Source organism: Amblyraja radiata, chromosome 13 (genome assembly GCF_010909765.2).
Source record: "Amblyraja radiata isolate CabotCenter1 chromosome 13, sAmbRad1.1.pri, whole genome shotgun sequence".
NCBI classification, from domain to species: domain Eukaryota; kingdom Metazoa; phylum Chordata; class Chondrichthyes; order Rajiformes; family Rajidae; genus Amblyraja; species Amblyraja radiata.
Window position 1 is genome coordinate 39,066,528 of NC_045968.1, and position 26,632 is coordinate 39,093,159.

Here is a 26,632-nt window from a genome sequence, read left to right on the forward strand (position 1 = left end):
GAGGTAGCACCAATGCAGTCATCGATGTAGCGGAGGTAGAGTTCGGGCATAGGGCCACGGTACGTCTCAAACAAGGATTGTTCAACGTACCCTACAAAGAGGCAGGCATAGCTAGGGCCCATGCACGTGCCCATAGCTACGCCTTGTATTTGGAGGAAATGGGAGGAGTCAAATGAAAAGTTATTAAGGGTAAGGACCTGCTCCGCAAGGCGGATGAGAGTATCAGTAGACGGGGATTAGTTGGTTCTCCGGTTGAGGAATAAACCGAGGGCTTTGAGACCCTCCTGATGGGGGATGGAGGTGTAGAGTGACTGGACATCCATGGTGAAGATGAGGGAATGGGACCTAGAAAACAGAAAATTTCAAGGAGCCGTGTGTGTAGCTAACCCCCAGAATTTGGATTTGATGCTGGTTAGGATCAATGGAATGAAGTCTTATCTGTCTGTTCTCGGCACAATGGTGCAGCTGGTAGAGCTACTGCCTCAGCGCCAGGGACCCGGGTTAAATCCTGACCTCAGGTGCTGCCTGTGAGGAGTTTGGACGTTCTCCCTATGACTGTGTGCTCTGAGGTACTTCCACATCTCAACGACGTTAATTGGCCCCTAGTGTGTTGGGAGTGGATGTAAAAGTGGGATAACATAGAACTTGTGTGAATGGGTGATCGGTGGTCGGTGCGGACTCAGTGGGCTGAAGGGCCTGTTTCCATGCTGTATCTCTAAATTAAACTAAACTCAACAACACTGTTGGTGAGAATTACACTTGAAATTAAGATTTAAGCAGCACATGATAATTTAGCATTACTGACATATTCCATTAGAATGAATGGCGTGTAAACTAATAATGTCATAACAATAGTGTAGAAATCAATTTTCAGGATATGGAATTTTCTTTTTCATACTACTGGTTGTTGCCCTTTGACCTTGGTTTTCAGAAGAGATGTAAACAGAGATCCCACCTGCTCCCTCAGGCTAACAGTTAAGATTGCATAGTGCAGCCGATAGGGTCTACTTTATTTTAGTTTAACTATATTAATGTTACATGTACCGAGATACAGTGAAAAGCTTTTTGTTGTGTGCTGCCCTGTCAGCAAAAAGACTATACATGATTACACAAGTGTAGATCGGAACTGCAGATGCTGGTTTAAACCGGAGATAGAGACGAAAAGCTGGAGTAAACGCGTCAGACAGCATCTCCGGAGAAAGGGAATAGGTGACGCTTCGGGTCGATCATTCTTCAGCCATCATTTTGCAGATCAGTCCGAAGAAGGGTCTCGACCCAAAATGTCACCTATGCCGTTTCTCTGGAGATGCTGCCTGACCCGCTGAGTTACTCCAGCCTTTTGCAATTAAGCCGTCCACAGTGTACAGATACAGGATAAAGGGTCTAATGTTCAGCGCAAGATAAAGTCCATAAAAGTCCGATTAAAAGTAGTTCATCGGACTCCAATGAGGTAGATGGTAGGTCAGAACTGCACTTTAGTTGGTGAGAGGACGGTTCAGTTGCCAGCTGGTAAGAAACTGCCCCTGAACCTGGAGGTGTGCGTTTTCACACTTCTGTACCTCTTGCCTGATAGGAGAGAGGAGAAGAGGAAGGGACCCAGATTGAGACCGGTCCTTGGTTATGTTGGTGGCCTTGCCAAGGCAGCATAAAGTGTAGATAGAGTCAATGGGAGGGAGGTTGGTTTGCGTGATGGTCTGGACTGTGTCCACAACTCTCGGCTTTCTTGGATGGAGCAGTTCCCAAACCATGTTGTGATGTATTCCTGGCCAGTTATCCCTCAGTCAACATTTATAAAGAAGACGAAAGTCAAAATAACTTTGAGGCTGGGTCTCTGGCACTGTGAGGTGCAGTTCTACCCACAGCGCCACCGAGTGAGTCACGAGTGTTTCTTTGACACACACCACTGAAAACACCACTAAAATTATGAGACAAAGGAACTGCAGATGCTGGTTTACAACAAAAAATGCTCAAAGTGCTGGAGTAACTCAGCAGGTCAGGCAGCATCTCTGGAGAACATGGAGAGGTGATGTTGCAGGTCAGAACCCTTCTTCAGACTGAAGAAGGATCCAGACCTGAAGCATCATCTGTCCATGTTCTCCAAAGATGCTACTTGACCCGTTGAGTTACTCCAGGACGTTGTGTCTTTTCCCCCTCCCCACTAAAATGACACAATTCAAGGATTAGCCCATAGCTGAGGATTCTCTTCGCTGAAGATCATCTGAAGATGCACCGTTTGTAGGAAGAAACTTTGCTCCGTTTTTAGACATTTAAAGAGTTTTATAGATAAAGCTCGGAAACTGTCCCTTCGGCCAGCCGGGTCCGCACCGACTAGCGATCTCCCCGTACACTACACACTAGGGACAATTTACAATTGTCACCGAAGCCAATTAACCTACAAACGGCATATCTTTGGAGTGTGGGAGGAAACCGGGGCACCCGGAGAAAACCAATGCGGTCACTCACAGGGAGAAGGTACAAATGCAGGATCGAATCCTGCGCTGTGAGGCAGCAACACTACCGCTGCGCCACCATGACGCCCAAGACATCAAAGACACTTTGTATCTTCATTTATTGCATTTATGTTTCTTGTATTAATTGTGTCGTTGCATTACCGTGCCTGCAAAGCTGCAGCGAGTAAGGTGGTAATTGCTCCTTTCCCCATGGATGGTTTGACAGTTAGATATTCTTGACGCTTGATATATTTCTTGTGGAAATGAGGAGGGCTCTCGATTCTGGTCCACTGGTCCAATCAGATTCGTAGCAAACTAGGACGGGGAGGAGGCAGGGACAAAGCGACATGGTCACATTACACGAGAGAGGTTTCTCGATGTAACCTGAACCCTTCTTGTTGTTACCCCGTGAAGGTCGGGAGATCTTATGGACAATTAGAGACAGTAAACTCTTTTAGAAAGTCTGCAAGCAGCACAATTTAGCTGGGCTATTGAATTGTTCCATCATCCACCCAGCAGCTTAAAGATGTTCTTCCAATGACTTCTTGTAGCGGACTGAGAGGGAGCTCGATATTCGATACAGTTGAGGATTAAACTGTAAAGTGACAAGTTTTGGAAAGTGAGATGGCCAATAGGCAAAAGCGGGTGATTTTCACCGGAGGAGCTTTATTGAGCTTCGCCTCTGTTTTGACCGCCCTGGTGGCTCTGGGCACTCAGTCCTGGGTCGAAGGATCCTTGCTGTGTAAGACCGGCGTGCAACTTGTCAACGCATCGGGAGCAGAGCTACACAAATTCATTGGGGCCATCAGTTACGGCATGTTCCACGGCCAGAGACTCCGAGAATGTGGTCTCGGCGGGCGACACTTCCAAATTACCTGTGAGTACCTGTACTACTTGTCCTGTACAATCGGGGATACGATGACTCGGTGCGTCCGCGCTTAACTCGTCTGACAATTGTCTTAGCGTGGAAACCTCTTAGAATATGACACCAAACACGTGTATTTATGGATACCCCACCATATAGACACAAAAAGCTGGAGTATCTCAGCGGGTCAGGCAGCATCTCTGGAGAAAACGAATAGGTGACGTTTCGGGTCGAGACCCTTCTTCAGACTGAGAGTCAGGGGAGAGGGAAACGAGAGATGTGAAAAGGTACATAGAACAAATTAATGAAAGGACAAATTAAAGCCAGCAACAATGATAAGGAAAGGTGGAGCCCACAACGGTCCATTGTTGGCTGTGGGGGAGGTGATAACGAGTTATACAATCAGTGAAATTCAGCAGGATGACAGTGAAATTAGTAGCACGACTAGGGTGGGGGAGGGGCAGAGAGAGAATGGATGCAAGGGTGCCTGGTTAGATAAATCAATATTCATACCTCTGTGTTGTGGATACCTCTGCTTATTGGAATATTTAGAGAAAATATTTCTCTGTACAAAACATTTAGACAAATACGTGGATAGGATACATTTAGAGGGATAAGGGCCAAATGCAGGCAGGTGGGACATGTTGGTCGCTGTGGGCAAGTCAGGCCGAAGGGCCTGTTTCTATGCTGTATGATGCTACAACTCTAGTTTTACAGGAGGGAAAGGAAATTGATGATTGTAGTTCCAAAATATATTAAAATTCCTGAACTCAAACATTATAAAAATGGGAAATTTTGGTTAGCTGCTGAGTCCACGGCTATTTAGTGCAATGATCAGTCTTGGAGCATCTTTGACCAAATGGGATGCAAACATTAAAGGTAAATTATTGGTAGACAAAGTTGCTGGAGAAACTCAGCGGGTGCGGCAGCATCTATGGAGCGAAGGATACAGGCAACGTTTCAGGCCAAAACCCTTCTTCAGTTGCCTATTTCCTTCGCTCCATAGATGCTGCCGCACCCGCTGAGTTTCTCCAGCAATTTTGTCTACCTTCGATTCTCCAGCATCTGCAGTTCCTTCTTGAACAAAGGTAAATTATTATCTGTCATCGAGATCCATTTCAGGATCACAATTAATGTGAGATTAAAATCCATGATGAAAGTTCAATTAAATGAAGATTATTTTCATGTTACATATGTGGTACATAGAAAACATAGAAAATCGACAAGTACGGGAGATACAAAGAACTGCAGGTGCCGGTTTACAAAAAGGAGTGCTGGAGTAATTCAGCAGGTCAGACATGGACTCCGGGGAACATGGATTGGTGATGTTTTGGGTCGGGACCCTTCTTCAGACTGTCTGAAGAAAGTTCCTGACCCAAAACATGTTCTGATGTTCTCCAAAGATGCTGCCTGATCCATTGAGTTACTCCAGCACATTGTGTCTTTTTTTGTAAACCAGCATCTACAAATCCTTGTATCTACATGAGGTCCAAGAGCTTTTTTTTAAGTTTGGACTTGTGGTGGACAGGGTAGAATGGTGGTAAATGACCTAGGAGGACTTTAATTAACCACACACAGTCAGATCAGAATAGACCAAAACATTTACCCTGGGTGGAAATGTCAAAGACTCGAGGGCATAGCTTTAAGGGGAGAAGGGCAAAGCTTAAAGGAGATGTGCGGGGTAAGTCTTTTACACAGGGCTGCCAACATTGGGTGAGAGTTGAGAGTGAGAAATTGCGAGGGAGCGTAGCGACCGAGGGGGGGAGGGTGTGGGAGGGGGTGTTCCCCCTCCCATAGTAGGCTCCCTGAGGCGGCACCAACCCGGTCGGGGGTGTGGACAGAGCGGTCGACGGTCATAGAGCCGCCGGAGGTGAGGGTGGGAGGTGTGTGCCGTGCCTCAGGCAGGAAGGGGGAGGGGGGTTGGTGCTGGTAGTTTGATAACCCTGCTTTAAACTAATCCCCTCCAGTGCTTGAATCGCATATCCTGGGAAAAAGTTCACCTGATATTCCCCTCATGGTTTTTACTCACCTCTAAAACAATTTTTGCTTTATTTTGAACTTACAGCACCCGCTGATATTTGAGCGTGAGAAATTTTGTGATCAGCGTGAGAGCATGAGAATATTGTAAAAGGCGTGAGTCTCACGCTCAATGCGTATGAGTTGGCAGTCCTGCTAATAATGCAAACATTTTATGCAAGTTCCAATTGTTTGGACAAAAATCACTTATTACTGCTTTATAACAGTTAAGTTACTTTAAGACCATTTCAAAAATGATGGCACGCAACAAACAATCAACTTACAAATTAAAGCAAACTAAAAAGAAATAACATGTTCCCTTTCCTGACTCGACCTCATAAGTACTTTAACGCTGTTAATAGAGCAAAGGGACATTAATCTCAAGAATCAAAATGGGGGCAATTTTGCTTAAATGGTCATTCTAAGCCCATTCAGATCTTCATAGTCAGAGTTATACAACATGTACGTGGCTGGCCCAATTTGTCCATAATGATCAAGTTGCATTCTGCGTGCCCAGGGACTGGCTGCTGTTCCCAGATCAGCTCGCGTCCCAGGGACTGGCTGCAGTTCTCAGGTCGGCTCGCCTGCCCCGACCCTGCGAAAACGAATTGAAAAAAAAAGTGGTTTTACGGGTTACGGGCCGGATTCAGCCTGTGTGCCGTAGGTTGCAGAACCCTGTCCTAGATGTTTGGCCTCATTGTGGTCCTCCCCATGTTTTACAACCAATTCACCTGGTTAGTTTTATCTCCGGCTGTTTCATGTTGTCGGCGGCTGCACATCCAACCAAGAAAGAAGAGAAGAGAAGAGATGCGACGTCACTCACAGCCGCCAACAGACGCGCTTCCCCAGACTGCACAGATCATTGTGATATGGCGCAAAAAGACAAACTGTGCAGGGACTGAAGACAGCGTGAGAATTCTGTCATCCGCGTGAGAATTGGCTGAAATGCGTGACTCTCACGCTCAAAGCGTGAGAGTTGGTAGCCCTGTCTAAGGCCAGGATGTGACAACAGACGCACAGGGAGACACATACACAAAGGAAGACACACACACACACAGGGAGACAGACACACACACACACACACAGGGAGACAGACACACACACACTTGGGAGACAGACACACACACACACAGGGAGACACACGCACTCAGGGAGACAGACAGACACACACACGGGGAGACACACACACACACACACACATGGATGCACACACACACAGGGAGACACAGACACACACACACAGGGACACACACACACACACAGGGATCAAATCAAATCAAATCAACCTTTATTGTCATCTTGCAAAGCAACAGTTGTACAGTGCAAAATGAGAAGACGTTTCCCAGGGAATACCGGAGCATCGCACATGAAACTTAAAACATTTCACACATAATAACAATCAAAAACAATCCAGTCCCTGATGAAACAGTATAAATAGTTAAAAGCAGGTAAAACAGCAACATTAAAATACAGTAAACCAATCATTAAAATGTCCAGGGCAGCTGATTTGAGTGGCCAGTGCCAGAGTTATTAAAATGTCAGTGCAAAGCTGCAGAATCAGGTGACTGTGAGTACAGAGTGACTGTTTAGCAGCCTCACAGCCTGTGGCAGGAAGCTGTTTAGCAGTCTTGTAGTCCGGGCTTTGATGCTACGATATCTCTTGCCTGATGGCAGGAGATCCAGGTGTATGTGGAGGGGGTGCAGTTTGTCCTTAGCTATTCTCAGAGCTTTTTTCAGACAGCGGCTCTGGAACAGTTCTTGTACCGAGGGTAGGGAGACGCCAATGATCCTCTCTGCTCCCCTCACTACCCTCTGCAGAGCCTTCCTGTCCGAGCAGTTGCAGGTGGAGTACCACGTATTTATGCAGTACGTGAGTACAGACTCCACCGTACCCCTGTAGAAAGTCCTGATGATGTTGGTGGGGAGTGAGGCCTGTTTGAGTTTCCTCAGGAAGTACAGTCGCTGATGGGCCCGTTTGACAATCCCAGTGTTGTTCCTGGACCAGGTGAGACTGTCTGTAATTTGCACACCGAGGAACTTAATACTCTCCACTCTCTCCACTGTGGCGCCACTGATGTTGAGGGATGTGTGTTTTGGCTGCGCCCTCCTGAAGTCGACAACCATCTCCTTACACACACACACACCACACACACCACACACACCACACACACCACACACACCACACACACCACACACACACACAGGGAGACACAGACACACACACACAGGGAGACACACACACACACGGGGAGACACACACAGGGAGACACACAGAGACACGCACACACACACAGGGAGATACACACAGGGAGGCACACACACACACAAGGAGACACACACAGGGAAACAGACACACACACACCTTTCCTTCCCCCCCTCCCTCCCTCTTTCCTCCCCTTCCTCCCTCCTCCCTCTTTCCTCCCCCCCCCCTTCCCTCCGTCTTTCCTCCACCTCCCTCTCTTTCCTCACCCTCCCTCTTTTTCCTCATGCTTCCTCTTTCTCCCCTTTCTCCCCTTCCTTCAATCCCTTACTACATTCTCTCCCCCTGTCTCGCTTTGCCTCCATCCCTCACTTTTTTTCTTTCTCTCTCTCTTTCCTCCCCTCCCTATCTTTCCCTGGCCGCCCAATGGGGAGTCTGGCGGGCACGGTGCAGTGTGGATTGGCGGCGCTGGCGCTGCCGTGTGATTGAAGGGCAGGAGGGAGCGAGGGAGGGAGGGAGCGAGGTTGCTGCGGCAGCCGGAAGCGCAGCGCTCGCAGACGGCGCACAAAAGCGCTGACACCCGCTGCCCGGGACTGACGCGCTTCCCCAATCCGTGCAGATCGCTGTCATTTGGCGCAAAGAGACAAACTGTGCAGCAAAGATCCTATAGCTCTGCTACAGCTCCGCTATAGGATCTTTGCTGTGCAGGGACTGAAGACAGCCTGTCAGCGTGAGAATTCTGTCTTCAGTGTGAGGGCGTGAGAATTGGCTGAAATGCGTGAGTGTCACGCTCAAAGCGTGAGAGTTGGCAGCCCTGTTTACACAAAGAGTGGTGAATGCCTGTAATGTGCTGCCAGGGGTGGTGGAGGCAGATACAATAGTGGCATTTAAGAAGCTTATAGATAGGTACATGGATATGCAGGGAATGGAGGGATGTAGATCATGTGCAGGCAAAGGAGATTAGTTTAACTTGGCATCATGTTTGGAGCAGACACTCTGGGGCGAAGAGCCTGTTCCTGTGTTGTACCGGGACTATGTTGTACATTCACACCTTTATTTACACCCCTTACTCTTCAGTACCACAACATGCCCCAGTTCCATCAACTAAAGCTGCTCTCAATGTCCTCACTAAACAAATTGGTTGTTTCACAAACGCATTTTCCTTGTGTTCTTTCTAAGCCAAACCGACAGCTCGCCTGTGATTTATGGGTGATATAATTTGGGCGCGGCACAGTGGTGCAGCGATAGAGTTGCTGCCTTACAGCACCAGAGACCTGGGTTCGATCCTGACTACGGGTGCTGTCTGTACGGAGTTTGTACATACTCCCTGTGACCTGCGTGGGTTTCCTCCGGATGCTATGGTTAAATGGCCTCGCTAAAAGTGTAAATGGTCCCTAGTGTATAGGATAGTGCTGGAGTACGGGTGATCGCTGGTCAGCACGGACTCAGTGGGTCGAAGGGCCTGTTTCCATGCTGTATCTCTAAACTAAACTAAACTAAATTTATGAACAGTTTATGGTACAGGCAACTGTCTATAATGGATTTGGAGCACTCTGTACAAAAGCATGATACTAATCAGGGTGAGTAGATCCTCAACAAACATCACAAACTGAATTCAGACATGGATAATGTCATCGAGAGTCATCGAGCTGTACAGCATGGAAACAGGCCCTTTGGTCCAACATGTCCATGCTGGCAAACATGCCCCATCTACACTAGCTGTCCTCGTTTGGCCTATATCCCTCTAAACCTTTCCTATCGTAGAATCATGTTGCACGGAAATAGGCCCTTCGGCCCAACTTACCCATGCTGACAAAGGTGTTCCATCTCCAGTAGTCCCACCTGTCCATGTTTGACCCTTGTCCCTTTAAACCTTTCCTGTCATAGTCATAGAGTCATGCAGCATAGAAACAGCCTTTCAGCCCAGCTTGCCCATGCAGACCAAGATGGTACGTCCACTCGTCCCACCTGTCCGCATTTGGCTCATATATTTCTAAACCTTTCCCATCCTTGTACCTGTCTGAATGCCTTTTAAATATTGTTATAATTTCTGCCTCAACCACCCCCTATGCTACAGAGCTGGTTGCATATACCCACCACTCTCTGTGTGAAAAGGTTGCCTCTCAGATTCCTATTAAATTTGTCCCCTCTCACCTTACATCTTATAGGTGCAAAGAGGTCCTTCTGCAGTTGTACAGGGCCCTAGTGAGACCACACCTGGAGTATTGTGTGCAGTTTTGGTCCCCTAATTTGAGGAAGGACATTTTTGCTATTGAGGGAGTGCAGCATAGGTTTACAAGGCTAATTCTCAGGATGGCGGGACTGTCATATGCTGAGAGAATGGGCTTGTACACTCTGGAGTTTAGAAGGATGAGAGGGATTCTTATTGAAACATATACAATTATTAAGGGTTTGGACATGCTAGAGGCAGGAAACATGTTCCCGATGTTGGGGCAGTCCTGAACCAGGGGCCACAGTTTAAGAATAAGGGGTAAGCCATTTAGAACGGAGACGAGGAAACACTTTTTCTCACAGAAAGTTGTGAGTCTGTGGAATTCTCAGAGGGCGGTGGAGGCCGGTTCTCTGGATACTTTCAAGAGAGAGCTAGATAGGGCTCTTAAAGATAGCGGAGTCAGGGGATATGGGGAGAAGGCAGGATCAGCCATGATCACATTGAATGGCAGTGCTGGCTCGATGGGCCGAATGGCTCGATGGGCCGAATGGCTCGATGGGCCGAATGGCTCGATGGGCCGAATGGCCTACTCCTGCACCTATTGTCTATTGTCTAATGCCTATCATCTCTGTCCTCTGATTCTTGAATCTCTGTACCTGCCCAAATGTCTTTCAAATCTTCATCAAAGTGTGTGCAATTTCACTTCTGTCTACATTTGGTGTGGATAGGCATCACAATTAGCTTGGGGAAAGGTGGCCAAAAGAGTCTGTATCTGTGCTGTCAATTCTCTGAATACAATAAACCCTCTGAATAACGGACCTCTGTGTAGTAGATTTCAGTTATAGCGGACCGAGGTTCCCGTTACACGGCCCCTTACTTCCACCAGTTACGCAACGAGCTGGCACCACATAGCGGGATCTTTCAGTTGTGGAGAGAGGGAGCAGCAGGGAGGCCGTGTGAGTACCGGGCCCGTCCCTGGTGCAGTGCATGTGGGGCCAGGGGTTCTGCGGCTCTCCATGCCCCCCCCCCCCCCAACCCACCACCTTCCCTCCCCAACAGCGCATATCTTTCCTCCAGGCCTTGGCTTTTACCTTTACCCCCTCACTCGGTTATAGCAGATAATCGGCAATAGCGGATACCATCCTCCCCCCCTCCCCCGCCCATGGTCCATTATAGCGAGGGGTTAATGTATTAGACAAAGATTTCGTATAAAAGTATGCTTAGTATACCAATTAAAAAATCCAATTCCTTAATCAATAAGGACCATTCCTTTAGATTACAATTGCTCTCAGTAAAATAATGTATTGACAGCTGTTATATCACATCATTAAGTTGGAAGAATAATTGGAAAAAAACCAGGATGGTTTACAAGGCACAAATCTCTGTAAATTGTAGCTACCAAATTGGCCTATGGATTACATTGAACCTGTCAGGCACGCGTTAATGGGTGATTGAAATTCATATCACTTGGGGACAGCTATTCCCTTTGGGGTGATGTAGTGCTGCTGGCAGTCAAAAGATATCAGGTTTGGATGTGCATAAACAAGGTGCTGAATTTACCGCTTGTTGTCAGATCCCCGGGGCCAGCTTAATGGTTTTTCAACGAAGAGGAAGCGTCACTCAAAATTTATGAATTGGCTAACTAACGTCTCAGAGGAAATCAGTGGGGTCGTGCAATCCGTGAACATGCGTTACCTCCAGATTAGCCAAGTCATCGTGAATTGGTGGGGGAATGGATGTTTTCAATTATTTAATCTGGTCAGAAACATAGACATCGGCATTGGGCGGCACAGTGGCGCAGCGGTAGAGTTGCTGCCTCTCGACACCAGAGACCCGGGTTCGATCCTGACAACTGCTGTCTGTGCAGAATTTGTATGTTCCAAGTGATTTGAAGCACCTTTTATATGTATTTTTAAGTTGATTTGAGACCAATTCATATGGGATGAGACCAATATTCCAAATTGATTTCATCGATCCACCTTGCCAGCAGGTAGATAAAGATTGGATATTCAGATTATTATATTCATGTTCGTTCATAGTTGGTCTTGTACAACATCTCAATTTCCATCCCACATGGATTTTACATTGCCTTAAAGTATTTTCTCGCTTAAAAATAACTACTCCTTGAGTTCAGAAGGATATGGGGGGGCCTCATTGAAACGTACTGAATAGTGAAAGGCCTGGATAGAGGGAATGTGGAGAGGATATTTGCATTAGTGGAAGAGTCTAGGACCAAAGGGCATAGACTCAGAATAACAGGACGTACTTTTAGAAAGGAAATGAGGAGGAATATCTTTAGTCAAAGGGTGGTGAATCTGTGGAATTCGTTGCCACAGATGGCTGTGGAGGCCAAGCCAATGGATATTTTTAAGGTGGGAAATGATAGGTTCTTGATTAGTAATGCCCCTGTCCCACTTAGGAAACCTGAATGGAAACCTCTGGAGACTTTGTGCCCCACCCAAGGTTTCCGTGCGGTTCCCGGAGGTTCCTGGAGGTTTTTGTCAGTCTCCCTACCTGCTTCCACTACCTGCAACCTCCGGCAACCACCTGCAACCTCCGAGAACCGCACGGAAACCTTGGGTGGGGCGCAAAGTCTCCAGAGGTTTCCGTTCAGGTTTCCTAAGGGACAGGGGCATAATGCGGCTTTTTCACGGGGGCGACTTGACGCAAGAGTTAACCAGAGTTCAACATCGTGGGAACCTCGTGCGATAACAGTGCGGCATTCGTGGACCACCGTGGACCACCGTAGCGCTAACGGCAGGTCATCGTGTAACTTGGTCACTCGGGAGAAAATTCAAGAAAGTTTGAATTTCTCCAAGAGTGACTTGTACACTTGTGGTTGAGTATTGCAACATTATATGAACGTAGTGGCCAGTGCGATATCCGTGCGATATCCGTAATAACTCTTGCGGGTACCGTGGGAACTCCTGCGAACGGTGAACCCGGAAGCTGGACAGAGGGGACAGAAGGTGATTAAAAATTATCTTCAGTGGGATTGAATTTAAAAAATAAATAAAAATAAAGATTTACATCCGCATATGGACATCAACTTATTCATGAGTTATGTTAATGAGATTCAAGAAAATAACTATAATCTTTAAAAGGGACTTTAAAAGGGACTTTACTGAAAGGTTACGCATTTTTATGGTCCGTGAGATATTTTTCACATGTACTTCTTTGAGAGATACAGGTCGGAGTCCTCGGGTCCAGGGGTCCGGAACGCTACCAATCAATGTTGTGCAGAGACCCGTGTAAGGAGTGAACTGCACATGCTGGTTTAAACCGAAGACAGACACAAAAAGCTGGAGTAACTCAGCGAGTCAAGCAGCATCTCTGGAGAAAAAAAGCTGATGTTTCGGGACGAGACACATCTTCAGACTCAATTCCGATTAGGCTGTCTGAAGAAGGGTTCCGGTGTTGGGGGAGTCCAGAACCAGGGTCCCAGTTTTACAGTCTACCGTGGGAACTCTTTAACTCAGTAAAGTAAAGTAGCCTTTATTGTCATATCAGCGCACAGGCAGCAGTTGACTGTTGCTCTATTCAGTTTCCCAGGGGGTCGGGACGGGACTGGAGTTGGGAGAGAAAGGTGGGGGAGTCGAGGGAGAGGAGGGGGAGACAGATGGGGGTGTCTTCATTTACTGACGGCGGGTGTCTGTCACTGAAACAGGCAGGTGAGATTTCACATCCACCTTGTGTGTGTCTCTCTCTCTCTCTCCCTCCCTCTTACACAGGCTGAGAGACTCTGCCTCTGTGAGTGTACGTCTCTTTCTCCCCCTCTCCCACACACAGTAAGACCGAGGTACTGTGCTCAGTCCATCTGTGTCTCCCACATACACAGTAACATATGTCTCCAAATGAGCCAATTCAACCAAGGGAGGATATATATAGTGTGTGAAAAAAAAAGTTACATCATTTGTGTCACGTGTAGTTCACGATGTTCATTCAAGATTTAACGGGAAAGCTCGGGAAACGGACAAGTTCACTCGCACAAATAGCAGAAATGCCGAGTACCGTGGGAACTCTTTATCTACTGCCGTTATATCGTGCGAGACTCGTGCTGGACCACGACCTCTTCACTCTGGTGACATCTTGCGTCAACTCGCCCCGTGAAAAGGCCGCTTAAGGGTGTCAGGCTTATGGAGGGAAGGCAGGAGAATGGGGTTGAGAGGGAAAGATCGATCAGCCATGATTGAATGGTGGAGCACATTTTGTGGGACAAATGGCCTAAATCAGCTCCCATAACCTATGAACTTATGAACGATACACATATGAATTCTGAATTAGAGAATCCACAATTTGTGGCTCAGTTTGTGATGTTGCCATTCTAAACTGGAATTTCCAATTCCAATTCCAATTACCTTCCACACTCAAAAGACGTACAGGTTTACAGGTTGTAAGGGAAGAAGCAGCAGATGCAGGTTTACACCGAAAATAGACACAAAATGCTGGAGTAACTCAGCGGGTCAGGCAGCATCCCTGGGGAAAAGGGATAGGTGACACTTCGGGTTGAGACACGAAACGTCGCCTATTCCTTTTCTCCACAGATGCTACCCACCCATTGAGTTACTCCAGCAATTTGTGCCCATTTTCAAGTTTGTAGTTTAATTGGCTTCTGAAAATTGTAAATTGTCCCTAGTGTGTAGGATAGTGCTAGTGAATGAGGTGATCAGTGGTCGGTGCGGACTCGGTGGGCCGAAGGGCCTGTTTCCACTGCATCTCCAAAAGCTAAATGTAATGAAGTTTATTATACATTTACAGTGGACATGTTGAGAGAATGGAAGTTGCTGTAAAGGCCAGGAAGATCACAATCTATTTTTTTGGGCCTGTCATCCATTAACATTCACCATTCGTATATGACGCCAGTTTGCTTTAGATTCTCACTATTTTTCTCCAGAAAAAACAAAGAGATTTCAGATAAACAGTTTAGAAAGAAGTACCTCCTACAGCAGCTGAGCAGAAATTACATTTCATCTACAGCCAGCTCTGCCCTCCATTAATGTTTGCTGCTTCATTTCCTTTGCCATTCATATTGTGTTTTCATCCGTGAATTTGAATGCAGCCCAGTAATTCAGTGCCTGAATTATGGCATTTCACTGAATCTGACATGGCTTGTGAATAAAGGTTGAGTTCATTAAAATAATTAATAAGGAAGTTAAGTTGTATTTTTGACAAGCGGACGGCTCAGCAAGACGGTACCAACAGATGAATTTGTAACATGCAATAAAGCGCCCTCTTGCTAATATATTTTGTTTAGTTTCGTTTAGAGAAGCAGCATAGAAACAGGCCCTTCAGCCGACTGAGTACGCGCCAACCAGTGTTCACCCGTATACTAGTCCTGGATAGACTCGGCTTGTACTCGCTAGAATTTAGAAGACTGAGGGGGGATCTTATAGAAACTTACAAAATGCTTAAGCGGTTGGACAGGCTAGATGCAGGAAGATTGTTCCCGATGTTGGGGAAGTGCAGAACAAGGGGTCACAGTTTAAGGATAAAGGGGAAATCTTTTAGGACTGAGATGAGAAAAACATTTTTTACACAGAGAGTGGTGAATCTCTGGAATTCTCTGCCACAGAATGTAGTTGAGGTCAGTCATTGGCTATATTTAAGAGGGAGTTAGATGTGGCCCTTGTGGCTAAAGGGATCAGGGGGTATGGAGAGAAAACAGGTACAGGATACTGAGTTGGATGATCAGCCATGATCACATTGAATGGCAGTGCAGGCTCGAAGGGCCGAATGGCCTACTCCTGCACCTATTTTCTATGTTTCTATCCTACACACTAGGGACAATTTACAGAAGCTAATCAACCTACAAACCTGTATGTCTTTGGAGTGTGGGAGGAAACCGGAGCACCCGGAGAAATCCCACGTGGTCACAGGGAGAATGCACAAACTCCGTACAGACAACACCCGGGGTCTGGATCGAACCCAGGTTTCTGATGCTGTAAGGCAGCAACTCTACCGCTGCGCCACTGTGCCGCCCTTTAGATGGAGGCTCTGCAAAAAGACTTGCATTTGGATTTCAACTTTCACATACAAAAGCCCTCTGCACCCAATGAGACTTGAAGTGAATTTGCTCTATTCATTCATCTTGGAGTCGAGCCAGACAGTTTGTACTTGGGACGTTTCCACAAACAGCACTGCATGACTGACTGAGCCCACTGGACTAGCCATTCATAAACAAAATAAAGCAGGTACTGGGGATCTGAAATTCAACCAAAAACACTGGAAATACATGGCAACAAAAGTGAAATTGGGAGGTTTTGTTACTGTTATAAGGCCATAAGTGATAGGAGCAGAATTAGGCCATTTGGACCATCAAGTCTACTCCACCATTCAATCATTGCTGATCTATCTCTTCCTTCTAACCCCATTCTCCTGCCTTCTCCCCATAACCCTTGACACCCGTACTTATCAATAATCTACCAATCTCTGCCTTAAGAATTGTTGTGCAAGACATTGCTGAGTCCACATTTGGAGTATTGTGTTCAGTATTGTTCATCCTGTTACGGGATAGATGTTGGTAAGCCAGAAAGGGTGCAGAGAAGATTTCCTCCCAGGTTTCCTCCCACACTCCAAATACGTACAGGTTTGAAGGCTAATTGGCTTGGTAAATTTGTAAATTGTCCCTAGTGTGTCTAGGATAGTGTTAGTGCTGAGCGGGGATCGCTGTTCGGCGCAGATTCGGTGGGCTGAAGAGCCTGTTTCCACGCTGTATTTCCAAACCAAAGTAAACTAAAACTGGGGAGATTATTTGCCAGACGAGGAGAAAAATGGACAAGCAGCCACTTTAAAAAGAACGACGTGTCACGGTTAATTAACAGCTGATAGTAAATGCTGCTCTTCTGAGTCTCCTTCTGGTTCACTGATTCATCTCCAAAAGCCACCTGCTGCCTTGGGAAAGGCTGTAATTATCTTTAAACACATGTTCTACATTTGCAAAGTGAATGAGTTAAGGGCATTCAATGCCTTTCAGCTTCTTGAAGGTGCTTGGAGGGATATTTGTTAGCTACGTTGTTATAAATTGTTGGATTTACATTACTTTATACTTTAGATATACGATATACCACGAGTGGCGGTATGCAGTAGATAGGACTCTTTAATGAAATTTTATAACTTTGTCGGTGCCAAAACGTGGCGACACTTGTAAACTGCCTGGGTGAGGTTGGCTGTATGATTTTACCGGGTTGTATGCAAAGCAAAACATTTTACTGTACCTAGGTACATGTGACACTAAAGTATCATTGAATCATTGAATTGAATAATTGATTCATAGAATGATTGAAATTGAGTACGTTTAGTTTTAGTTTAGTTTAGAGATACAGCCCAGAAACAGGCCCTTCGGCCCACCGAGTCCGCACCGACCAACGATCCCCACACACTAATACTATCCTACACACACTTGGGACAATTTACATTTTATACCAAGCTAATTAACCTACAAACCTGTATATCTTTGGAATGTGGGAGGAAACCGAAGATCTCGGAGAAAACCCACGCAGTCACCGGGAGTGCGTACAAACTCCGTACAGACAGCACCCGTAGTCAGGATCGAACCCGGGTCTCCGGTGCTGCAAGTGCTGTAAGGCAGCAACTCTACCGCTGCGCCACCGTGATGCCCTGAGAAAGTTTCTTTCATCTTTCAGGCATTGGGTGTGTAAATTTGATTTGGATATCTGTACAATGAACTCAGCAGCATATGTACCCGCACAATCGAGAAGGGAATAAAACAATACAGCTCCCTAAACACATGGTGTCTCTTTTGCAGTTTTTCCAACCCTTTTGGACGGCATACCTGCAGGTCTTCACGTACTTGTTCTACTGTTTGCTGCAGCAGTCATTGTGTTTGCGCTGGTGGCCACTGGATTCTTCATGTTCAATGCTTTTGGAAGACCTTACGAGACCCTCCATGGTCCTGTGGGCTTGTACCTCTGGAATGCCATTGCATGTAAGTACCTTGGGGATCAACATAACGGTGCTCCCTTTGCCAGGTGATGTACATGCTTTCTTCAGCAGGTGTGAAGGCTTCAAGCTCGCAACAGAGGTAACGCATACGTTGCCTGACAATTGTCTACCAGGTCAAACCCAGATGGATCCAATTCTGAATTGTACAAAAGTGGCCCAGTGGCCCAGCAGTAGAGCTTCACAGTGCCAGAGACCTGGGTTCGATCCACACCTCAGATGCTGCCCGTGTAGAGTTTGCACGTTCTCCCTGTGTGCACGTGGGTTTCCACTGGGTGCTCCGGTTTCCTTCCACATCCCAAAGACGTACAGTTTTGCAGGTTAATTGGCCTCTGTATTTTTGTAGTGTAAATCCCCCTAGCGTGTGGGATGCGAAAGTGGGATAACGTGGAGCTAGTGTACGGGGTGATCGATGGTCTGTTTCTATGCTGTATCTCTGAGCTGAAAAGTGCTGATCACATTTTGCACTCCAAGTGAATTGAGTAACACCCAAAAAAAATGACATGATTGAATTTGAAAACCTCTCCAGTTGATTTGGAGATAACAAGTGGTTGATTGTGTGTCATCAGATTGGAAATAAATTAATTATTTTGTCTTATCCCTTAAAACCCTATGAAAGATACACATTTAACCAAGTGCTAAATTGGTCAAGGTGATTTACAACATCTGCAAATGTTTTTGGCCTGATAATGTTATATAAACCACTCAATTTGTCTCTCTCTTTGAGTACATTCCATGAAAGCCACTTGAGATACCACACCAGTGGGCCACTTCATTGGGAAATTGACACTGTTGCCACTTCACATGGTAATAAAATCACTCATGTTGTTCAGATCCACAGTACTGAGCCTTTTGCAGCAATGAGTGGCAGTGATGTAGCTGAAATTTGTTGGTAAACACAACAAGACCACAAATGACTTAAGGGCCTGTCCCACTTTCACGACCTAATTCACAATCTTTTTTACTCGTGGACATTTTTCATCAGGCTAGAAAAACGCCCCGACCTACTTGATGCCACGAGTACCCACGACCTCCTACGACCTTGTGACGACTATGCTGCGAGTATGAGTCAAGGGGAAACTCGGCAGAGGTCATGAATTAGTTCGTGAAAGTGGGACAGTCCCTTTAGAACATGGGATATAAAACAGGTACAGGCCCTTCAGCCCACAATGTTTGGGCTGAATATGATGCCAAGTTAAACTGATTTAATCTGCCTATACATGTTCATAAGTCATAGGAGCAGATGTAGGCCATTTGGCCCATCGATCACTCTGCCATTCAATCATGGCCGATGTATCTTTCCCTCTCAACCCCATTCTCCTGCCTTCTCATTATAAACGTACACATGCTTACCAATCAGGTATCTATCAATCTCCGCCTTAAAAATACATAATCCATATCTCTCTGCTCTTTCATGTGCCCGTCTAAAAGCCTCGTAAACACCACTTTCCCATCTGCCTCCACCACTACCCCTGACAATGCGTTCCAGGCCCCCACCAGGTTTTCCGGTTTGCTCCCACATTCCGTACAGGTTTCTAGTTTAATTGGCTTTGTTAAAAGTGTAAATTGTCCCTAGTGTGTAGGATAGAACTAGTTCATGGGTGATTGCTGGTCAGCATGGGCTAGGTGGGTTGAAGGGCCTCCAGTTTCAGGGACAGTTACTTCCCAACTGTAATCAGGCAACTGAACCATCCTACCGCAACTAGAGAGAAGTCCTGAACTACCATCTACCAGATTGGAGACCCTCGGACGATCTTTGATGGCTTCATCTTGCACTAAACATTATTCCCTTATCATGTATCTGTACACTGTGAATAGCTTGATGTATTGTCTTGCTGCTGACTGGGTAGCAAGCAACAGAAGCAAAAGGTATCTTGGTAAGATTTTGGTGTCTTGATAAGTTATTGTTTTTTTGGTACATTGGTAAGATATATTGTTACAAGGTCTCTTATATCAAGGTAATTTATATTGTTTTTTATTAGTACGGTATCTTATTGGTAGGTTATCTGGTGTGAATTTGTTTTTGTCTCTTTCAGTTTCTGTAATGGCAATCACATTTACAGTCAGCACATTACATATTCACCCCAAGATGTTTTAGTTTTATAATCCCTGTGAGCGTTTATTGATATTTGCTGAATCCAAACTCGTTCTCGTCTTTGGTCCATACGGATAAAAGGGCTCGTTCCCAGAGGAGACCTGAAGTGACTGACCCCAACATCGAGAAAGAGAACATGGAATCACTCTCTGAATGAAGGTCCTAGAATTATAGTCATACCACATGGAAACAGGCCCTTCGGCCCAACGCCCATGCCAACCTCCACACTAGCCCATGCCAACCTGCCTGTGTTTGGCCTATATCCCTCTAAACATTTCCTGTCCATGTACCTATCCAAATGCCTTTTAAATGTTATTGTAGCACCTGCCTCAACTACTTCCTCTGACAGCTCATTCCATGTACCCACCACCCTCTGGGTAAAGAACATCGTCCCTCAGGTTCTTATTAAATCTTTCCCCTCTCACCTTAAACCTATGTCCTCTGGTTCTTGATTCCCCTGCTCAGGGTGAAAGACTCTGCGCATTCACCCTACCTATACCCTCATGATCGTGTACATCTCTATGAAATCATCCTTCAACCTCCGGTGCTCGAAGGAATAAAGCCCAAGCCTGATCAACCTCTCCCTATAGCTCAGCCTCTCAAGACCAGGCGACATCCTCGTAAATCTCCTCTGCACTCTTAACACTCTTAACAACATCCTTGCTGCAGCAGGGTGACCAAAACAGAACATAATACTCCAAATGCGGCCTCACCAACATGTTGTATGAAGTTTTACTTTGAAAGAATCAAAGGACACTTAACCTCTTGTTTCAAAAAAATAGAATGAAAATAATAGAATGTTCTGAACTTCTCTAAAATATAAATATGTGCTGAAACATATTTCCTTCACTGTTATATGGCCACATTTAGAGTATTGTGTTCTGTTTCGCACATCCTGTTACAGGAAAGATGTTGTCGAGCTGGAGAGAGTGCAGAGAAGATTTACTAGGATGTTGCCAGGACTCGAGGGCCTGAGCTATAGGGAGAGGTTGAGCAGGCTAGGACTTTATTCCTTGGAGCGCAGGAGGATGAGGGGCTATCTTATGGAGGTGTATAAGACCATGAGAGGAATAGACTGGGTAAGTGCAGTTTATTTTACCCAGAGTATAGGAATCGAGATCCAGAGGACAATACAATACAATACAGTTTTATTCGTCACATTACACATAAAGTGCAAGTGAAATTAATTTGCCAGCAGCGGTACAATGATAAAGAACACACAAACACAATAAAAATTTAACACAAACATCCACCACAGCATTCATCACTGTGGTGGAAGGCACAAAAATTGGCCAGTCCTCCTCCATTTTCCCCCGTGGTCGGGACCTCAATCCTCCGCAGCCAACGCTGCGGGCGTCCAGATGGTAAAAGGACAAGGTAAAAGTCAAGAATAGGTTTAAGGTGAAGAGGGGAAAGGGTGGTAGGTATATGGAGCAAGCTGCCTGAGAAAGTAGTTGAAGCAGGTACTATTACAGCATTTAAAATGCTTTTGGACAGGTACACTGGATTGAGGGTTTAGAGGGATATGGGCTAAACACAGGCAAGTGGTACTAGTGTAGATGGTCGGCATGGGCAAATTCAGTCGAAGGGCCTGTTTCCACGCTGTGTGATTCCATGTCTCTATGAGACAGACTCTCTTTTCCTTTCAAGTATTATTTTAACACTGGCCTGGTTCTCTTTTTCCACTTTAGGTTCGTGTGGTTTTATGGTGATGATACTGTTTACCTCCGAAGTGAAGATTCATCGTCTGTCTGAGAAAATTGCAAATTACAAAGAAGAAAGCTTTGTCTTCAAGACATACACTGAAGTGTTTGGATATTCCTTCTGGCTTGTCTTCGCATGTACGATGATACACTGCAGTAACATACTGCTCATAAGGTCAATAGGAATCCAGTTTCCTTTCTCGATGTCAAAAAGTACCAATTCGAGCGATGGGGGAGTTGACCTAATGTACTGAACCTCTCTATCCCCAGAACTTCCCAGTCACATTTCCGCATCCCGAGCTCCGGATAGCCTGATGTTTATGGATTGATGATTCTGACCATCCTGTGCTGTGTGATCCTGAAGTGTATATGAACTGGTCCTCTGGATAATGCAGCATGCAAGTGTCTTTAAGACACATCACAGGGTTGAAATTAATGTGCGGCACAGTGGCACAGGGGTAGAGTTGCTGCCTCCCAGCGCCAGAGACCCGGGCTCATTCCTGACTACGGGTACTGTCTGTACGGAATTTGTACGTTTTCCCCGTGACCACATATTAGTTCGGGTTTCCTCCCACGTACCAAAGACGTACAGATTATAGGTTAAATGGCTTCCGTAAATTGTCCCTGGTGTGTAGGATAGAATTAGTGTCGGGGGTGATTGCTAGTCAGTGAAAACATGGTGGACAGAGGGACCTGTTTCCAAGCTGTATCTCTAAACCCAAGGAACATAAGTAGGCTAGAGGAACTCAGCGGGTCAGGCAGCATCTAGGGAGGGAATAGAAAGATGATATGTTGAGTTAGGACTACTCCTCAGACTGATTTGAATGGGGGAGGGAGGGGGAGAAAGCTGGAAAAGGTAGTTGGAGGTGGGGCAAGCCTTGGCAAATGATAGGTGGATACAAGTGTGGAAGTGGGTTGATAGAAAGATGGGTGAAGTAAGTGACAAAGGCTGGAGGTGAAAAGAAGACAAAAGGGTGTCAGATAAGAAGAGGAGGTGTGAAATATAAAGTTGGGGTTTACATATCATGAGTTTGAAGAAGGGTCCCAACCTGAAACATTGTCCATCCATGAGTTTGAAGAAGGCTCCTGACATATAATGTCACCTATCTAATGAGTCTGAAGAAGGGTCTCGGCCCGAAACATCGTCTATCCACATCCATCAGAGATGCTGATGCAAGGAACTACAAAAGTTTGTTTCCAAGAAAAGTCACAAAGTGCTGAAGTTACTCGGCAGGTCAGGCAGCATCTCTGGAGAACATGGATAGATGACGTTTCGGGTCAAGACCCTTCTTCAGATAACGTATGTGCTCTTGTCTTTGAAGATAATGATGAAACATGCCAATGTATAGCTGACTAATGTTCCAGAGTAGTCCCTTGGGGAAGAAAGTTGTTCTTTTGCGATGGTTGAATAATCTAATGTTTGGCTGATGGGTCAAATTTGACTGACTACAAGATACTGTTGCAATCAACTGTTGTAATTCTGTGTAATCCTGGTTATCAGTTTGTTGTAATTGTTGTTATGGGCGGCACAATGGTGCAGCTGGTAGAACTGCTATCTCAGAGCATCAAAAGTCAGCTTTAATCCCGACCTCGGGTGCTGTCTGTACAGAGCTTGCACATTTTTCCCTGTGACCGCGTGGGATTCCACCAGGTGCTCCAGTTTCCTCCCAAATCTCAAAGACGTGCAGATTTTATAGGTGAATTGACCTCTGTAAATTGCCCAATAGTGTGTAGGGAGTGGATGTGAAAGTGGGATAATAATAATAATAATAATGGATGGGATTTATATAGCGCCTTTCTAGAATACTCAAGGCGGATAATAGCAAACTAGTGTGAACGTGTGTTCGATGGTCAGCGTGGACTCGGTGGGCCGATGGGCCTGTTTCCGTGGTGTATCTCTTAACTAAACTAAACTAAGCAATCAGTGATGAAAGCTGAATTCCAATTTGTCAGCATCCTAAGCAAACCAATCCAGGATGAGACAGTATCTCACAGTATTATGCAGTTGATTTCTAATGTGGTAAACCTTGTCCTAAATAAATTGTTTAAAAAAAATTAAGAATGCCTTGCAATTATATGTAACATGACACATGGCATGATATCAGGGCACCTATTAACTAATTGCAATACCCCTGGCGGAATAAAAATAAATTAGAAGACACACCTACTATCTACTACCATTGAAACCCAGCTAATCTCCAGGGCAATGAAAAAAACGAATGTTAATATGAATCATCTTTAGGCACTAACTAGTGAAGCACAGGTCCACCACTGATTTTCCAGCAACTGATGGTCCGGCACCTCCTCCAATCCGCACGAAATTTGAGAGCACACTTGAAATCTCCTCCTGGAAGTCCCCCCGAAAATGTGGTACCCAGGCCGGATGTGGCATCCGCTCTCGACCTCATCAGGACGTCCGCAGTCAAATTACCAATCGGCGGGTCAAATTTGCCCCCTGAAGCTAGGGCTCTGGAACTCCAGCTGGGCTGGAGTTCCAGAGTTGGTGTTGGACATCTGTGCTGGTAGCAGATGTGAAAGTGGCATGTAAAAAAAATAACCTGCAGTTTGTTATCAAAGCACATGGTGGCGACTGCGGGTCAAAGTTAGCAAATTGCCCCAAAAAAACAATTAATAATTCAAGACATTGCAAACATAAATAGGAAGGAACTGCAGATGCTGGTTTAAACCGAAGATAGACACAAAATGCTGGAGTAACTGTGCGGGACAGGCAGCATCTCTGGAGAGATGGAATTAGTGACGTTTATGTATCTCCCTCTCTCCTGACATCAGTCTGAAGAAGAGTCTCGACCCGAAATGCCACGCATTCTTTCTATATATAATTAAACTTTATTTCAGACTCAAGGTTAAGACAAGAGACGACTTTACATTAAATACATTGCGTATAAACACACCACAAAATACATATAAAAGCTTAGTATATTACTTATAAGAGCATCATAAATTATATACAAAAACACAATACATGATTTAAAATCCAGAATAAAAAGAGAGATCAGTGTCCTACAACGAGACCGATGTCTCCACGACTGGGATTGGTAGCGTGTGGTGCTATATATCCATGATTTAGAGAGAAGTGGGCAAAACGCAGGGGAGGTGGGACTAGTGTAGATGGGGCATATTGGTCAGCATTGGCAAGTTGGGCTGAAGGGTCTTTTTCCACGCATTGCTCTAGTGCAAGAAGCGACAGAAGGGGTCGGGTTTGTCAAAATTCACTCAGAGGACATTCAGAGCAAGAGTCAAGTGGCAAGAGTGTTTTATTGTCATAAGTCATTAGACACTTGACTTGGGACCCTTCTTCAGACTCTCGGTCCGGAACTATGCCTGGAATCCAGGTGAGTTATGACAGGGAGAGGCGTGGATCGGCGGGGTCTATGGTCGCGGCCGCAGTGCTGGGAAGGGGTGGCGGTGGCAGGCGCGGTGAAGGTCCGCTATAACCAAAATCCGTTGCAAAGTGGTCCGTAAAACGAGATTAATTGCTCAAACCTTTTACCAGCTGCTGCTGCTGCCTTTGTCCATTGTTCGGTACAACTCTAACACATTAATGATACTGCAGATGTAATCTGAGATTAGTTGCCCAGTGAACGTGGTAAACAGTTTACCTCGGCCATAATTCAATTTGTTCCTTGGCATCACTTCCTTCAACCCAAACAAATTAAGTATTAAATCACAGTGATTTCTTGCAATAATGTTGGAATGCAATTCCCCTCTTAAACCATCTTAAAGCTCACCCACTGGGTTACAGGGGGTCAGCTCTTGATAAGAGACACACCCCTCCTTTGTAATAATCAATAAAGCAAGATATTTAAATCCGACAAATCTGAGAGAGTTTTATTTTCCCGGGCACAGCTCAGAGTGAACTCAGCGCAAGTCACACCCGCTACGGGAGCTGCGTGCCTGCACTCGCCAGAGTTATACACTCACTGCTGGGGATCACAGAGGCAAGGCTGAGTGTTCAGCATTCAGTCCCCACTGGCACCTGCAGTCTCCATCTGTACTCTCCTCCGGATATTGCTCACAGGTAAGTGAATGAGAAAGAGAGAGTGTATGCATGCCTGTTTTGTGTGTACCCGTGTGTGTGTATATGCTTTTGTGTATAAGTGCGTACGCACACGTGTGCATATGTGTGTGTATGCGCGCATGCTTGTGTATCCTTATGTTTGTATGTGTGTGCGTGCTTGTTTGTATGCGTATGTTTGTGTGTGTATGTGTGCATGTGTGTGTGTCTGTGCAAATGTGTCTATGTTTGTGTGCTGTTACACCTCTATTATAACCATAGCATATAGTATTCCTATCCCACTTTGTGTGATTACTTTGCTAAGCACCCTGTCAGCTGCCTTGCTTTTTTATTTGCAGTAGAGTAGGTGTGTATACAGAACATAGAACAGCACAAGAACAGGTCCTCCAGTATCTGTGCCTAACTTGATGCCAAATTAAACTAATCTCATCTGCCTGCACATAATCCATATCGCTCCATTCCTTGCATATCCAGTCTATCTAAAAGCCTCTTAAACGCTACTATCGTGTCTGTCTCCACCTCCACCCCTGGCAGTGTGTTCCAGGCATCCACCACTCTCTGTGTAAAAAAAAAACGTGCCCAGCACATCTCCTTCTGACCTTAAAGCTCAAAGGGGGCACAGTGGCACAGTTGGTAGAGCCACTGCCTCACAGCGCCAGAGACCCGGGTTCAATCCTGAGCTCGGGTGCCATCTGCGTGGAGTTTGCACTTTATCCCTTGTGACCGCATGGGTTTCCTCCTATCCCAAAGATATGCAATTTGTAGGATAATCAATCCTCTGTAAACTTCCCCCAGTGTGTTGGGAGTGGATGAGAAAGTGGGATGACATAGAATGGGCGATCAATGGTCAGTGTGGATTCGATGGGCTGAAGGGCCTGTAACAATGCTGTATCAATAAACTCAACTGGTGACAAGAATTTCCAGCAGATGGCAAAATCTGGTGAAATTTCTATGACCACGTGGAGAGAATAAAATGCTGGAGAAACTCAGCGGGTGAGGCAGCATCTATGGAGCGAAGGAAATAGGCAACGTTTTGGTCGAGACCCTTCATCAGACTAATGTGAGAGGGGGGGGGGGGGCGGGAAGAAGAAAGGAAGAGGCGGAGACAGTGGGCTGAGGGAGAGCTGAGAAGGGA

The 26,632-nt window shown here is 45.8% G+C and overlaps 2 protein-coding genes across 2 annotated transcripts in view; both read left to right on the forward strand.

Moving 5' to 3' along the window:
• The first annotated feature begins 2,805 nt into the window (after positions 1–2,805).
• Positions 2,806–22,009, forward strand: clrn1 (clarin 1). Its single transcript, XM_033031840.1, has 3 exons — positions 2,806–3,327; positions 17,470–17,649; positions 21,450–22,009. The coding sequence occupies exons 1-3, from the start codon at positions 3,075–3,077 to the stop codon at positions 21,713–21,715; spliced, it is 699 nt and encodes a 232-aa protein (XP_032887731.1). The 5' UTR covers positions 2,806–3,074; the 3' UTR covers positions 21,716–22,009.
• Positions 22,010–25,339: 3,330 nt separating this feature from the next.
• Positions 25,340–26,632, forward strand: part of mindy4b (MINDY family member 4B) — a 46,084-nt gene continuing 44,791 nt past the window's right edge. Inside the window, exon 1 of the mRNA XM_033031841.1 lies at positions 25,340–25,500. The gene's annotated coding sequence lies outside the window, so the exon portion shown is untranslated. The remainder of the gene's footprint in view (positions 25,501–26,632) is intronic.